The sequence below is a fragment of the Ceratotherium simum genome, chromosome 14, assembly GCF_057802395.1.
Source record: "Ceratotherium simum simum isolate JZ-2026a chromosome 14, ASM5780239v1, whole genome shotgun sequence".
Lineage (NCBI taxonomy): Eukaryota > Metazoa > Chordata > Mammalia > Perissodactyla > Rhinocerotidae > Ceratotherium > Ceratotherium simum.
The window spans coordinates 13,151,419-13,166,522 of NC_141913.1; the positions used below are offsets into that span (position 1 = coordinate 13,151,419).

The 15,104-nt window shown below is 37.9% G+C and overlaps 1 protein-coding gene across 6 annotated transcripts in view; it reads right to left on the minus strand.

Annotated features, from left to right (window-relative positions):
- Positions 1–15,104, minus strand: part of LPIN2 (lipin 2) — an 86,685-nt gene that overhangs the window by 53,453 nt on the left and 18,128 nt on the right. The window contains exon 1 of one of the 6 annotated variants that reach the window (XM_004421021.3): positions 9,353–9,475. The exons of the other annotated variants lie outside the window; for them this stretch is intronic. Within the exon in view, the coding sequence (XP_004421078.3) occupies positions 9,353–9,460 (108 nt within the window). The 5' untranslated portion in view covers positions 9,461–9,475. Of the gene's footprint in view, positions 1–9,352; positions 9,476–15,104 lie in introns of those variants that run through there. 6 annotated transcript variants of the gene reach the window in all.

Here is a 15,104-nt window from a genome sequence, read left to right on the forward strand (position 1 = left end):
CGAGAGAGAGACAGCGAGCAAGAGAGCCACACATTTAAAAAAAAAAATGCCAACAACAGTGCAGGCCAACCCAATGTTCCAAAATCAATGCTCAGAGATTCAGAAACCACTGCTTTTCTCTGGATTCTGGTGAAGACTTCACAGAAAAAACTTGCATAAATCGAGTCTATGTAAGTGACAATTAAGAATGACACCCACCTCAATGGGTAAATCTAAAAATATCCCTGTGAGAACAAATGACATCCGCGCAGATCACTCTGAAGAACACTGAGCAGCCACAGTGACTTGAGGCGGAAGAGAGACTGTTGGTCTGTCAGGGGAAGTCAGTGTGGGGAAGTCAGCTGAGGCAGAAGCAAGGCTGAATGTGACAATGATCATACCATGACCAGACTAGTACAGAAAACAGAGAGTGAAAGAGAACAAACTTAGGTCATCATTTCCTACTAGTCAGTCTACTTATAAGAAAAGGCCCAACACTATAATTCTATAGGGCACAGAATTCAAGGTAAATAGCACGTAGCAATAGTTTCATTTTCCTAATGCTCAGCAACGTACCAGAATATTCATTTTCTTCAGAAACAGAATTGGTACAGAGAAAGGAAAAATAAATGTTCAATTTTACACCTATCTTTAGATTTCACTACACATAATACAATATGTGTTCCTAGACTGTATCCTAAACTGGCAAGCAGCACACTAGGAAAAGTGGGCCCCAATGACTTTCCTCAACCCCACATTGCTCCAGTGACCAAACTTGTATCAAACTATCGCAGCTCTGTAAAATTTAATGGTTCTCATTCCTGCTTTTCTCAAATTGCAGAATAACACCTTGTAACAAAGCTTCCCGATAATTTAATTCTTATCTTTTCTGTCATGGTAAAATATGCCCAGTTCTAATCTACTTGTACATGAGGTTACAGATCATAATGTCACAGGAACATTTAACCTTACTGGAGACTAGCGAGAAACACAGAAGTAAAATCATTAAGAAATTCTTAATGATTCTTAAAATCATTAAGAAATGAGTTTAAGATTCTGTTGATAGTTAACCACAAAGGATAACAGACTATCACTTACTCACCCTTGGTGTAATGGTCATACCTATCAGCAAATAAAAAATTCTAGCTAAATGTCCATGTCAACTCTGCTATGAAACGCAATTTTAACATTTCAAATAGCTGTACCTCGAACTATTCAAAATAGATTTTCCATTAAAAAAAATTAAGATGTACTTTACATATAGTAAAACTAATCCTTTTGTAGTATACAGTTTTAACCATGCAATCATGTAACAACCACTATAATCAAGATACAGAACGAGATCACACCCCAAAACACTCCTATGCTCCTTTGTAGTCAATCCTTTTCCCCTCTCCCCTGCCAACTACTGATCTGTTTTCTGTCCCTATAGTCTTGCCCTTTTCCAGAATATCATATAAATGGAACCAGACAGTATGTAGTCTCTTGAACATGGCTTCTTTCACTTAGCATAACGCCTCTAAGAGTAATCAATATTGTTGCAGGTATCAGTAGTTTGTTCCTTGGTGTTGTTAAGTAGTATCTCATTGTACGGATATACCAAAGTTTGTTTATCCGTCCATCAGTTGAAAGACCCTCCATCAGCTGCAAGACATCTGGGTGGTTTCCAGTTTTTGGTTTTACAAATAAAGCTACTAAAAACATTTGTGTACAGGCTTGTGTACAAACATAAGTTCATTTCATTAAGTACTTTGGTGTGGGATTGCTTAGATGTATTTTTGCAAGGTTGATTTTGTAGCTATTGTTTTTAAGCGTACTTGGGGGAGTTTGCTATTAAGATAAATCCCTCCTTAAATTATTTTACAAAGTGGTAATAATTTAACTGTTTTATAAGTTTGGATTTTCATATGTGGTAGCTGCTTAAATTAGAGATTCACTTACACTGGCAAAAATTCAAACTCTTCATTTACTCATGCTGTGACATTTTACACTATGCTTATCTCTGACAAACAACATATAATCTAAGCTATAATTCAGATGTTTTACGCAGTCTTCTTCCTAGTGTCAGCCGTGGGGAAGTGATGGGGAAAAAAGAGGAGAAGACACGAACATTCATCCCTTCCAGAGGCCACCTTACAGACTTCATCTCATTTAATTTACCTCACAATTAGGTGAAGTAAATGCTATATGTATTGTACTAGCAAGAAAACTGGGGCTCAGAGAAGATAAGCAACTTACCTGGAGTCAAACCATAACACAGGTACAGGCACAGACAAAAACTCAGGTCTGTCTGTCTCAAACGCCCAGGCTCTTTTTACTGTGCTTGGGACCACAAGCTCCTAAAAACACTAATGCTAAGTTTATGTCATTTTCAGGGCTATGTTTAAGTAGGAATTTCATAAATGCTTTTAGAATGCCATGATGATTCCTTTACATGGGATCATACACAAAAAATGTTAAGCTTATTACGAGTAGCCTGAAAGATATGATTACATTATGATCATAGATATATGTTTTAATGAACATGTTCTCATCTAAACTTTCTATAAGAGAACTGTGTGGCTAACCCATTTTGGTGGTGATCATTGATAACCATAAGCAACTCTAAAATAAAAAAAGGAAATCTGATTGGCTCACTTTCACATATAAAAGGCATACAATCTTAGCAGGTTTCTATGGAAACCATACATAGTATTTTCAGTGATGACTATCACTTTAGTGCAGACCTTGGTAGGATACAATTTCTTCTGAAATAGTCTGACTTTATTTGAAGTTGTTTCTATTTACTCACTGACCTAGAAGTCAGGAATTGACATCATGACTCTTCTACAGTCGAAATTACAGCCATGAGACGGGGAACAAATGAACATATTCCTGTGGTTTGTAGGTTCTAGGGAAAGACATGTTCAACTTCATTCATCTTCCTCTCATGCCTCCAAAAGAACCTCAGTTATTATCACAGATGAATTAAGCTGAAATTTTAACCTTGATCCAGTTGTGGTAATTCCCTGAGTTGAAAGTCCCTCAACCTGCATCATATGGTACGCTGGTTAAGCGCAGGTAGGAACAAGACAGATAAATGACCCCAGTAGGATCTGAGGGTCACTGCACCTCTTTCACTAACTTGAGCAGCTACCAACTTAAAAAGCACGTGCAGGCCTAAAGTTCATAGTCCAAACATCCTAAACAACCCAAGGCTGAAGTGTTTATTATCAAGAAGTCTGACAGAGCACTTGCTTTAGAAAGCAAGCTACACTTCAGAGAAAGAATGCAGACTGCCTTACCAAAAAGAAGATAATTCAAGGATTAAAATAAATTTGGTTTTAGTGAAACTCTGTGACTTTTTGTCATTTGAGTGGGTCGTGTGTATATTAACACACACATGGTCTCCCTGTGCATTCAAACCACTAAACATTCCCTCAAGTGAGCTCAATTTCTCTGACAAATTTTTCTAAGAATGCTGGCCATGAAACTGGACCAGTTTCCACTCCACTACAAAAAACAGAGTACTACTTCTCCTAGGAGGCTAAGTTCCCTTAGTTACAAGGACTAAGAGTGACATAAAAATTCTTTTCAGTGTAAGAAGAAGAAATGATGATTAACCCAAGTATGGAAGATGATAATGATTCACCAAGGAAGAGACTGTTCATCAATGAAGAAGAGTACTTAACAAAGCCACAAGGGCTTTGGGTAAACAAATGTACTCAACAGATATATCCCAAAGACACTGTTACCCAAGTCTGATTAGTCATAAACACCTGGGAAGCTTCTAAAAATACAATCTTCTAGAGGGAAGGCTAAAATGAACCCTGTGGTATTGGGTTGGAATTGGAGGTCTCCATGGACAGATGCACAGATAGAGATGTGCTTACAACTGGGCCATTATATATATTTTATATCCTAGCTGTCTCTGTTAAGAGGATCTAGAGTCAAGGATACTCTAGAAGCAACAAGCACACCTAGAGCCCAGATCTTGGTTTCTTAATACCATTCTCCAATCGAAGAAACCAGAGCTCTTGGAAGAAGTGGTTGATCCCAGGGCTGAGGGCAGGAAAATACAAGATGATGCCAGAGCATCTAGTCATGCCAGAAAGTAGGAAAGTGCTCAAAATCAAAGAAGAGGGGCACGTTAAATAACACAGGAGCTAACATGAAAGAACTCCCAATGGCTAAAGCTAGAACAATCTGAAGAAAATAATGATAGTATTAGATTATAACCTACAGAATAAAATATTCAAGAGTACACACTGATATAAATTAAACTAATAAGTAAAAAGGACAGCTTTCTCTTGAAGATGAATTCCAATCAATAAATAAAGAATGAGGGAAATAGAAAACTACTGTTAGACCACCACAGTAATAACTGTGGCAGGCAGCGAATGTTGAAAAGAGGACAAGGGTCTGAGGAGAAACAGGATCTTTGCATATTCACAAAGTATCTTCCCCAAGATATATACTCATTACAAAAGGAAAAACAGTAGCTTCACAGTAGAGAAAGCTGGCAGACACTACCTTAATCAAGTGATCCAGGGAAACTTCACCAGTAATAGACACATCAACATCAGGGACCCCCTGATACGATTCACTGAAGAGAGCATATCATGTCTGTGGTATTCTTGCCAACAATATGTCTGTGGTATTCTTGCCAACAACACATGCCCCCCATCTAATCAGGAGATAACATCAGACAAACGAAACTCAAACTGAAGGAAATTCTACAAAATAGCTTAGCAGTACTCATCAAAAGTGTAAAGCCATGAAAGAAAGGAAAGATTGCAGCAGCATCACTGACTGGAAGACTACAGTGACAAGACAACTCAACGCAAGCTGAGATTCTGGACTGGATTCTGAAGCAGAAAAGGACTTCAGCAGAAAAAATCCAAATAAAGTCTTTAGTTTAGTCTTTAAAACAAAACAATTTCTGGGCTCCACTACCGCCTTCAACTCAGATTCCATCTGGCTGGGGAATCTGTATTCTACATCTAAGCTCAGCAGGGTTCCAGTGACTGGTCAGACTTGGGAATCACCTGCCCCTAGAATCACTGCGGAGCTCCGAGGAATCCTGATGACAGGCCACCCCCAGATTACAGGCACAAGTACTTTTTAAAGCCCCAAAATGACAGCTTATCAAGCTATGTCTGATGACCACAGGCAAGTGGATCAACTCCCAGTCCCCTCTTGAAAACTTAAGTACACAGAATTGAAGGGTGTATTTCCTGCTCCTCACCTGCCTCACGTACCCTGAAGGAAATACTTTTCCAATCTAATTCCAATCTTATGACTGAATATTAGTCTATGATGGTTATGACCTCACGCTTTGTTAGAATGTAGAAGAAAGATGACAAATGACTTTTATAATCTCAGCTATTGCCCTTTGACCTGAGCATAGCCTGTATTCGCAGTTCAAGTGGAGCTCAGATACGGCTCAGAGAACGCGATAACATTCTAGAGATTACGCAGCTCTCCCTCCAGGTTTTCCTGGGATTCGCTTTATGCAAATTTCTGATACAGGTCTTTTCTACACAGACACGGGCTAAAGTTAAGATGGTACACCAAGAGCACACAAAGTTCTAAACACAATTTCATCACAGAGTTAAAACAATACTCTAATAAAATAAGACCAGCATATTGTTATTTCCACCCTTTGAAAAATATCTTCCCTAAATGTCGTAAGTTAAGCAAAGTAAGAGAGCTTAGACAATGATTCCAGATTGTGCAATAAGCTTCAAAGAAGAGACAAATAAAAAAGAAATATTTTTCGAGAACAAGAAGCAAAACAGTAAAAAATAATAAAAATTATTTTCCCTACTTTCAATTAGATAAAAAATAATGTAAAACACACAAATTATCTACTTTAGAATTGGTGTCTATAATCTTTTCTTCAGTAGAACTGGGTTGGTTTTGAATATTTAATACCTAAGATATGAATGTAAAAAATAATTTACATAAAAAGATAAGTGTTTTTCCAAGAGAGGTTAAGAATTTTATCCAGATCCTTTCAGAGAGTTGTGTCCAATTCCTCTAAATTTTTTTTTATTTATTTTCCCCCAAAGCCCCAGTAGATAGTTGTATGTCATAGCTGCACATCCTTCTAGTTGCTGTATGTGGGACGCAGCCTCAGTGTGGCCGGAGAAGCGGTGCGTCGGTGTGCGCCCGGGATCCGAACCTGAGCCGCCAGCAGCGGAGTGCGCGCACTTAACCGCTAAGCCACGGGGCCGGCCCTGTCCAATTCCTCTAGGCTGAACCAACGCCTGACGTCTTCAGACATCTAAAGACACAGTGATGGGATTATGACTTGTTTTTCCCAAATGCACAAAACTGACCAGCACCTGGATCAGCGCTAGGACACTGGGCTTATCCTGATCAATTGGGTGAAAGAGCTTAGCTAACTGGGAGTACGTAACCAGGACCGAGTATCTGGGCAATCTAAAAGAGGTAGTAGTCAGCCATTTGCTGGATATATGTCCAGTTGTCTTACAAACTCAGAGCAGCAAATAATTCAGACATATTAGTAAACGCTAACAAAAAAACTTATGAGCATCTAGCAAACTCAGTGTGGCACAAATATTTGCTGAATGAAGAGAATTTTGTTTTCTTTAAATTAATACTTCAGTCATGCACTCTTCAGTGTTGTACAGCTGTTGTGTGTATGCATGTGTTTTAACTGTAAGCCATTTCTACGTCTTTCCTTTCTAAAAACAGATGGGAGCATAAATACAAAAATGGATAAATAATTTTCAAACAGCCTAGACATATTTCTGGCCACAGCCTCTAAGCTACTTTCCCCCAAACTCCTGAGCTCATCTGTAACATCAGGATTAAAAGAGGCAAAGAAGTTGTGAAAAACAAAGATTTTAAGAGAATTTACTCCTCCAAACTGCCTAACTAATAACATCACTACATTTCTGTGAGGAAATGAAATTCTTTAGAACTATTTAATCAAGTTTGTGAACACTGTCCATGTTGGACTGGAGGAAAACGTTTGGTTTGGGACCCATTTAACCTAGTACTGTTGTAGGATTTCCGGCAGCAGGGAGTAATGACAAATGTGCTATGGTTTGGGGCAGCAGGGAGAGAGGCTTCTCCACCCCTCACGGAGGATTTCCTATCTCAGTATAAAGCACTCAGCCCCAAGCCACACGCCCCGCCCACAGGGTGACTTGCTATCTTCTACCACTGTTTATGTTACTAAATTTTGCTGTAAATAATATACAAAATTCTCTCTGAAAAAAGAGTTTTTTGGACTCAACCACACAGGTGCCCAGGTCCTTTGATAGAGGAGGCAGAGGGCTGAGGATGGAGAAGCACTGCCCTCAGGGCTTCCTGGAGTCCCCTGTTGCTGGTGAGGACGTGACAGACCAAGGTCAAGTCTCACTTCTGCCCCATGAACAGGTCTCATAACCTCTATGCATGGGGTCTCACTTCTAAGAATGGCCAGATGCCCCCTATAGTCCCTTCCAGCTCTAAACCACAGAAAGACTTGCTTCTAGAAGCATTTCTTAGGATTACAAGTTTTGGCTAAGAACTCCTGTCGTACATTCTGCCCTAATTTTAAAAAATGCAATCAAAGTAATTTAAAATAAGTGGGGGGAGGGGTGATAAGGCCTGCAGATTGTTTTGGAACTTCAGGGTATTAGAATATGAAATAATTTGGCCTTTTTCTTACCAAATAATTATCTTCACTTGTTTAAAAATTATGGAAATGTAATTTTTCAAAAATTCCCAATTTCTAACAAAGAATAGAAGTCTTTTCGTGGTTTTTTACATTATGAGATTTATACATTTACAGTCCAAATACATAAAATCATCTCCTTTAAAATGGGGACTTGCAGCTTCCAGCAAGAGGTGAGCCCAGACAGCATATGACTAGTAAGGAGTATCTAGGTCACTGAGGGCCTGGACCCTGAAAATCAGGATCCCTCGCCACATACACACCCAGATTATAAAGTCTAACTCGTACATAATCAGTATGGCTTATTCAGCAGATATCAAATTCAGTGTCCTGAACACAAACCATTCAGAAAAATCCAAGTTTCTCTTGGGGCAGGGAGGTGATCCACAGGACTCCAATGTTGTAACATCACCACAAAAGGTAACTTAATAAAATGCAGCCTAATCAAACACCAGTTGACCTCCCTCCAGAAAACAGCAGCAGTAGGAGGCATAACAACTTTTCCTGTGATGGGTGGTTTGTGTGTGTCAACACTACTCATTAAATGAATTTTTTAAATATTTCATAAGAGTCAGCTATGTTCACTACTCTCCCTTCTGACCTTCAAGACAAATGTGCAGGAATCCATGTGCATATACACTCGATACTACTAACATGCAAATGTCAAAAATAAATTGCCTCTCAGTGGCACTTGACTTCCATTCATATTCAAACAATGTCCATATTCAAACAATGTCCAGTTTCATCAGTTCCCGAGAACCCTGAACAAGTACACTTTTACCAGTCAGTCCAAAAGCAAAAAGCACACGAATGTGATAACATTTTTAAAGGTGACAAAAATTTTTATAACTTTAAAACTAACGTTAACCTGATTATGAGCCAGATTTTAGAAATTGTCTAATTTTTGACTTGTTTATTTTACATTTATTTTTATAAAAACATACTGTTTTCTAAAAAATACCCTTATCTCATTGCATTTACTTCAGACTATTTTTAAAGGTGAAGGTTCCACAGGTAGAATTAAATTATATTGTCCTTAATTCACCTGATTTTTTTCTTTAATGTAGACTGCTAGAACTTACACTAAGTTTATATGACTTGTTCTATTTTACATCTTCTAAGAAGAGAGAAAACTCTAGATAAACAATTAGCATTTTCCCCACATATTTCAAGCTTACAAAATTTTTTTGTTTGCAATCAGAGGAGAAAAACGCCTGCAGTCATTCTTCTCTGTCATATAACAGAGTAAAATGCCAGTTTCAAAATATTAGTTTAGTTTTCAAAAAATTTTGGCCAGGATACTAAAAACCATAAAAGTTTTAAATGTTTTTTATTCCTCAACTACTGCACTTGGATACAAAGAGAATATGAAACCATATACATTTTGTTTGAAACCTAGTTCAAAAAAATTCTCAGTTTAAAGCAACAACTTCATTTTTTTCCTAGGCAGAAAGTTATTATTTGTTAAATAATAAATAGAAAAAGGTAGAGAGATGGCATAGTGTGAATGAGGGAGAGCAGGTAGCCAAAGATTTCTGTTGAACATAACTTTTAAAAGTTAATAAAATCCATTATGATGCTACATTTTCCAAAGAAAAGGCATGAGGCATTTTCTTTTGGGGGTTACCCCCCCCCCCCTTTAGTACTATCCAGATCCGGCAGGCAAGAAAAGGGAATGGGACATTGGTGGATGTAACTCACCAGGATACCAGCAGGGGCCTTTCCATGGTGAACACCTTCAGTTTTACTTAATGAGCCTTCATGAACCTTCTCCTCCTCATCTTCACTATCATCTTCTAAGTGAAACATCTTAAAATTGGAACTAGTTTATTAACCATGTCTTTTTTCAGACATGAAGGTACACTTCTCAGCTATCAAAACAGAAAGCTGCTCCGCTGACAGACTGAGTGCAAACTGTGTGCAGACACAGTAATATGGTTAAAACTGAAAGGAAATGGTTCTTAAAAAAAAAAAGCAATACACACACGACTTTACCAATAAGATTTGCTCAAAACACCTCAACCCCTTCTCTCTGAAGAAGATAAGCAGGGGCAGGGGACAGGCTGCGCCATGTGTTTACACTGATAGGTAACGGGTCCTGCCCAACCACATGGGACAGGGATTGAGTTAATGATTCTCTAAATCAATCACATCCTCATTTTTAGAAATAAAAACAGCTATACATATGAAGAGGTAATCTTAACTTTTTACTTTGTCATATTGGCATGACCCAATATATTTTCACAATTCTGGAAGGGAGATAGCCTGCTGAGCACTATAAATAATGAACAAATTATAATAGTAATTTATTATTAATATTAATGTTATTATAATATTAATATTATATAATAATGAACAATTTATTTAACTTCAATAGTATGACAATGCAACATTGTAAAATTCAAACATTCCTAGTACTTCCTCTCCAGCTCTCAGTAAGCCAACATATAGCAACTTCAAGTGAATTTTTTTAAAAATCTAAAACACACAACACATACAGACAAAATATTAATTTTTTAATTAAAATATACTATTTTATTCAAGCCAGTGTCAAGGACTATGCTGTTCATCACAAACAGCCATTAGCCACATGTGGCTATATTTGCAATGTGGCTACTAGTACCAGGTGAGCTGTGCTGTAAGTGTAAAATACACACTTAGAATGAAAACAGACTGTGAAATAATCTCATAAATTTTTATATATAGGTTACATGTTGAAATACTTTGGATATACTGAGTTAAATAAGATATAGTCTTAAAATTGATTTACCTGTTTTCTTTTCTTTTTACTTTTTAATGTCACTAGAAAATTCAAAATTACACATGTGGCTCCCATTATATTTCTATTAGATCACTCTACTTTAGGGCTTTGAGACAATCTTGAGAGCAGGAAGGTTGGTTAGGAAGAATATTCAGCCAAAGTTCTGCTAAGGAAGAACTGAAGAAGACAGGATTCTTCTTCATTTCATGAAAGTATTTAGCTAATTCATCAACAATATACTGGCTGATCCTTACATATTTAATGATGTTCACATTACTAAACCTTTTTCTCTATCTCTAACCATCACAAGACAAAATTTCCAAATGTTTCACCAAGTAAGGGGGGACTGGTAATGTTTACTACAGCAATATACCACCAAGACACATATAACGAAAATGTTAAATGGCAGAATTGAAAACAAATTTCACCAAAATTAGAAATGGGAAGATTTATCTTGCATTCAATGTTACACTGCTTGCTGCCCAGCCTACCAGATATCAGTGTGAGCCTCGAGTACAAGAAAGTGCCCATAGGCACTTGTTATCTAATTCAATATACATCATGTAGACAAATTCCTCCTTTCAAAAGAGAAGTGATTTTTTTTTGGTCTAAATATTATACAATGCATAAAAATTTAAGCCTCTTCCTCCATGTCCTACTGTAGTTCCACATCCCCAGCATCAGATGGTAGTAAAAATAAAATCAATATTGGGGTGCTTCCAGTGGGAAAAATGGAAGGAGAAATGAGAGGTCGGGGAGAAATGGAAGCAAGTAGGAGAGAACAAAGGAGATTAAGGAGAAACTACGTAAGACGAGGAAGGGTGGAAAAAAGAAAAGCAGAGGAAATAAAACTTGGAAGAGATGAGAAAATACACAGGTGGAATGACAGGAGAAGGGGAAAACTCTAAGTAGGAGGGTGGATGGAGGGATGAAGACAAAGAAAAGAGAAAAACTGTATCCATTGTAAATGTGAGGAAAGGAAGGCCCAGAAAGAGGTCAAGCAATTAGCCCAAGGTCACCCACTTAGTGGGCACCTGATGCTGGTTTGGTGCTTTTTTCATGAAGCCAGGCTGAGACCACAAGAGAAAGTGCTAGGGGAAAGGGGACGAAGGTTGACAGGCAAGAGAGAGAAAGGCCTAACAAGAGAAGAGAGGCGAGGTCCAGGAAGGCAGAGGTTGGCGGGTATGGACTCTGTTCAGGTAACCTTCGCCTCGAATGCCTCTTACACAACAAGCCGGCTCCAGGCCAGCCACTTTGGTTTCCTGCTAGTCTTAGTACTGTTTCACTGTCTGGATCGATGACTCACACAATGTTCTGACTGCAAAGACGTATGCACCACAGACCCAGCAGGTGAACTCATCTTCCAAACAGCTATTTCGCCATGGGGCACACACCTCCGGCTCCCTCCTGCGGTGACCTGTACATCACCTGACCCCCAGGCTAGTACCCAACATTCTGGTTCCAGCCCATCACTTGAGTGGTGGCACTTTTTGGACTTGGTCAATAAGAGCTAAAATATGATTTTTCAAAGAAAAACGTTACAGCACTGACTTTTTCTCTATAGGCTAAGATAAGAATAAATGGTTGAATGTTGAGAAAAACAACTTGTTACTTTTGCATAGCATCTTCAGTAATCTTAAAAAAAAAAAAAAAAAAAAAAAAGCAGTGGTGGAAGTTATGTCTTTTTTCCAGGACTTAAATCTCTCAAGAAGACTTAGGGAAACAAAGCTAAAATGCTAGTCAGGAGAGTCACAATCTTGTTCAGATTCCACAGCTGATAATAATGCTGGTAAAATATATACCTCCTTTGTTTTTTTCCACTACTAATCCCATAAGCATATGAGACTACGTATTATAAAGGGCTTTTTAAGAAGATGTAACAATTTATTTAAAACTTCCTAACCTGAATTTTGCATATTTGAAGTTGGGCTAAATTGGTTCAAAAGAAGTACCTTTATGCCACAAGTTATATTCTGATTTTAACGCAAAACATGAAAATAATCTACTCCCCCTAGTGGTCATACTATGGAATAGCAACATATTTCCATTGAACTACAAATGGAGAGATGAGAAAACTAAAAAGTTTTGATTAGTAAAAAATAATAATGAAAATATTTTCTAAGCTCTCAATTACAAAGAATTCACAATCTCCACCATAATTATTCTATAGTGAAGGAACTAAATCAAGTGCATTTCTGCATTTTCAAGGTCACTCATGACAAAGAGACCCACACACAAAAGGAACACAGTCACCTGAAATAGATTTCCTTGAGCCAGATGGCTCTCTTATCATTTACATTAATGCACATGAAGTTTTTCTTCCCATATCTGGAATTACTTATAATTCACTGTTTACCTATGTAAACAATCCAAAAGGGACCGATATGCTTTCTTCAAAACGAAGACAAAATCCCTCTTGATACCACTTTGAGGTTTTTCAAACGTTTGTAGTTGAACTGCTGATTGGATAATGGCTATCTAGTTTATTTAACTTCCAGTGTTTCATTACATCCCCACACAATCCCCAAACTAAACAGGACAGCTAGTACTAAGCTGTGAATGGATGAATAATCAAATACAAACAGGTCTTTCTAGGAACAGAGGAGAAAAAACAGAGAGTCTCTCGAGGTCAGAAGGCCCAGCTTAAAGTGACTCTCCCAAAGATAATCCTCTTGAAGACTTGTATTTTATCTTTAAAATCCATTTTTTAATATGAAAAACATGACTAACTGGTCAAAGTTTTCTTCTACCAAGTTCAAGAGCTAATGTATCACATTTACTGTATGACCTAGAATATCCTGTGTATACATCCCAGTTTAAGGAGCTGGGTGGGGACTGAACAACCTCTGAGGTTCAACCCTTCTGACACGAATGGTCTAAGTCAAGCTTTCGCCCAGTATTCTGAGACCAGAGAGACAATCGAGAGTGGCTGCCTGCAGCAGTCAAGTCTATCTATTTGATCATCAACAGAGTAAAGCTAATCAGCCCAATTAAGGATCAGAAGAATCATGGCCTGATTTGTGTCACACTTCCAAGAAAATAAAGCCAAAACAAGTGGGAAATCCTCTGCCCACTCAGGACCCCCATGGCAACTGCCTCACTGGGTGTGTGTGTCTATGTCCATGTCCTGTTAATCACAACTGCTTCTGTTTAAATGTTTGCCTTCTCTCCTCTCACTTTCTGAATAACAGTTTGCAATGGCCCTGTCCCCACGGTGACACTCAGGGGTGACACCCTAAGTATGTAACAATTTTCTGTATTATGGCTATGTCACTCCCATTTTGCTCACACTCAAGATACCCTGTTGAGATGCAAGTCATATTACTGTCAAATTTTAAAATAGTAAATAATTTGAAAAGTGTGGTGTTTTAATCTCTTCAGAAACAAAGACTTGGCTATAAACTCACAACTAACAAGAGCACAGCAGCGTATCACTACACTGAGTGAGGCCAAGGAAGTTACTTGAGGAAGCACAGTGTGGGGTTCTCCACTCCAGATCAAAAAGTGGGACGGCTTAAAACTTGCCAAAGAAAACTACAACGAATAATACAAGAAGGAGAGCAAGAACTGATGATATCATTAACACAATCCAATGAAAAATAAGTGAAAATTATCACAAATTATGAGATCAGCATCATGTAGAGACCCTAATCAGTCATACTCTCACACTCCTTAACTCTTAAAAGGAATTTCCCTTCTACAGCTGCTTCTGCACAACATTTCTAAAGATTTTCTTGACCCTTTGAAACACTGGTGATGGTTGTTTTAATTATTTTGTTGCTGTGATTTCACCTCTTTCAAACAATTACCTACAATTTTTTAGTAATCAGCTAGTACTCTCCTTCCTGCCCTCTTCTACCATCTACGTAAATAAACTGCAAAGGTTAGGTACTTAGAAACCAGGAATTCAGCAGTAATCTCTTGGATATGTAGTTCTTTTGGTGAGAATGTAAAAATTCTATCATATATAAAACTCATACAAAAAAATAGTAAATACACTACAGTCTCAAGAGATAAATGTACAAAAGACATAAACAATTGATATCCCATATGCATAATACCCTCAACAGTGAGAATCCACTCATGTCTTACAGCTGCTGCATGGAGAAGCCAGGATGTACAGCAGGGTCTCACTCCAGAGCCCATGCTTTTAACCATATCGTTGATGTTTAAGCTACAATTTGCTTGCTATCATATTAGCAAGCTTAAAGAAAACACCACCCAAGCAGTTGGGATTATCGTTTTAATAAAGAATCATCATGAGTGCTACTGGGAAGAGTCATCCCAATAGGACAGAGGCTGAGAGTATAAATTACTGATTTATAGCCTTAAATGGGTCCCCCAAGGAATCTGGCAACCATGCTTTGTTTCTGTGGTCATCTCACTCTCCTGATTTCTGTCTTTTTCAAACTTGCATGCTTCTCAACCTGAATGCAACCCCATCGCCCTTCCCTCCCCATCAGAACATGCAGCATTTCATATTCTCATATGCAGGTTCATTTGTGTTCTTCAGGAAATGAGCAGCAAAAATACACTGCTTTGAGAACAACAACTTAAGGAATTTACTTTTACAACGTATCAGATTTTATTTAACTGGTGAAATTTAAATTAAAATGAAAATAATCAGAATTCTTAGACTACTGCCTTTCAGAAGTTCAATCTGCCTACTTCAATCTAAAATTGTCCTAAGAC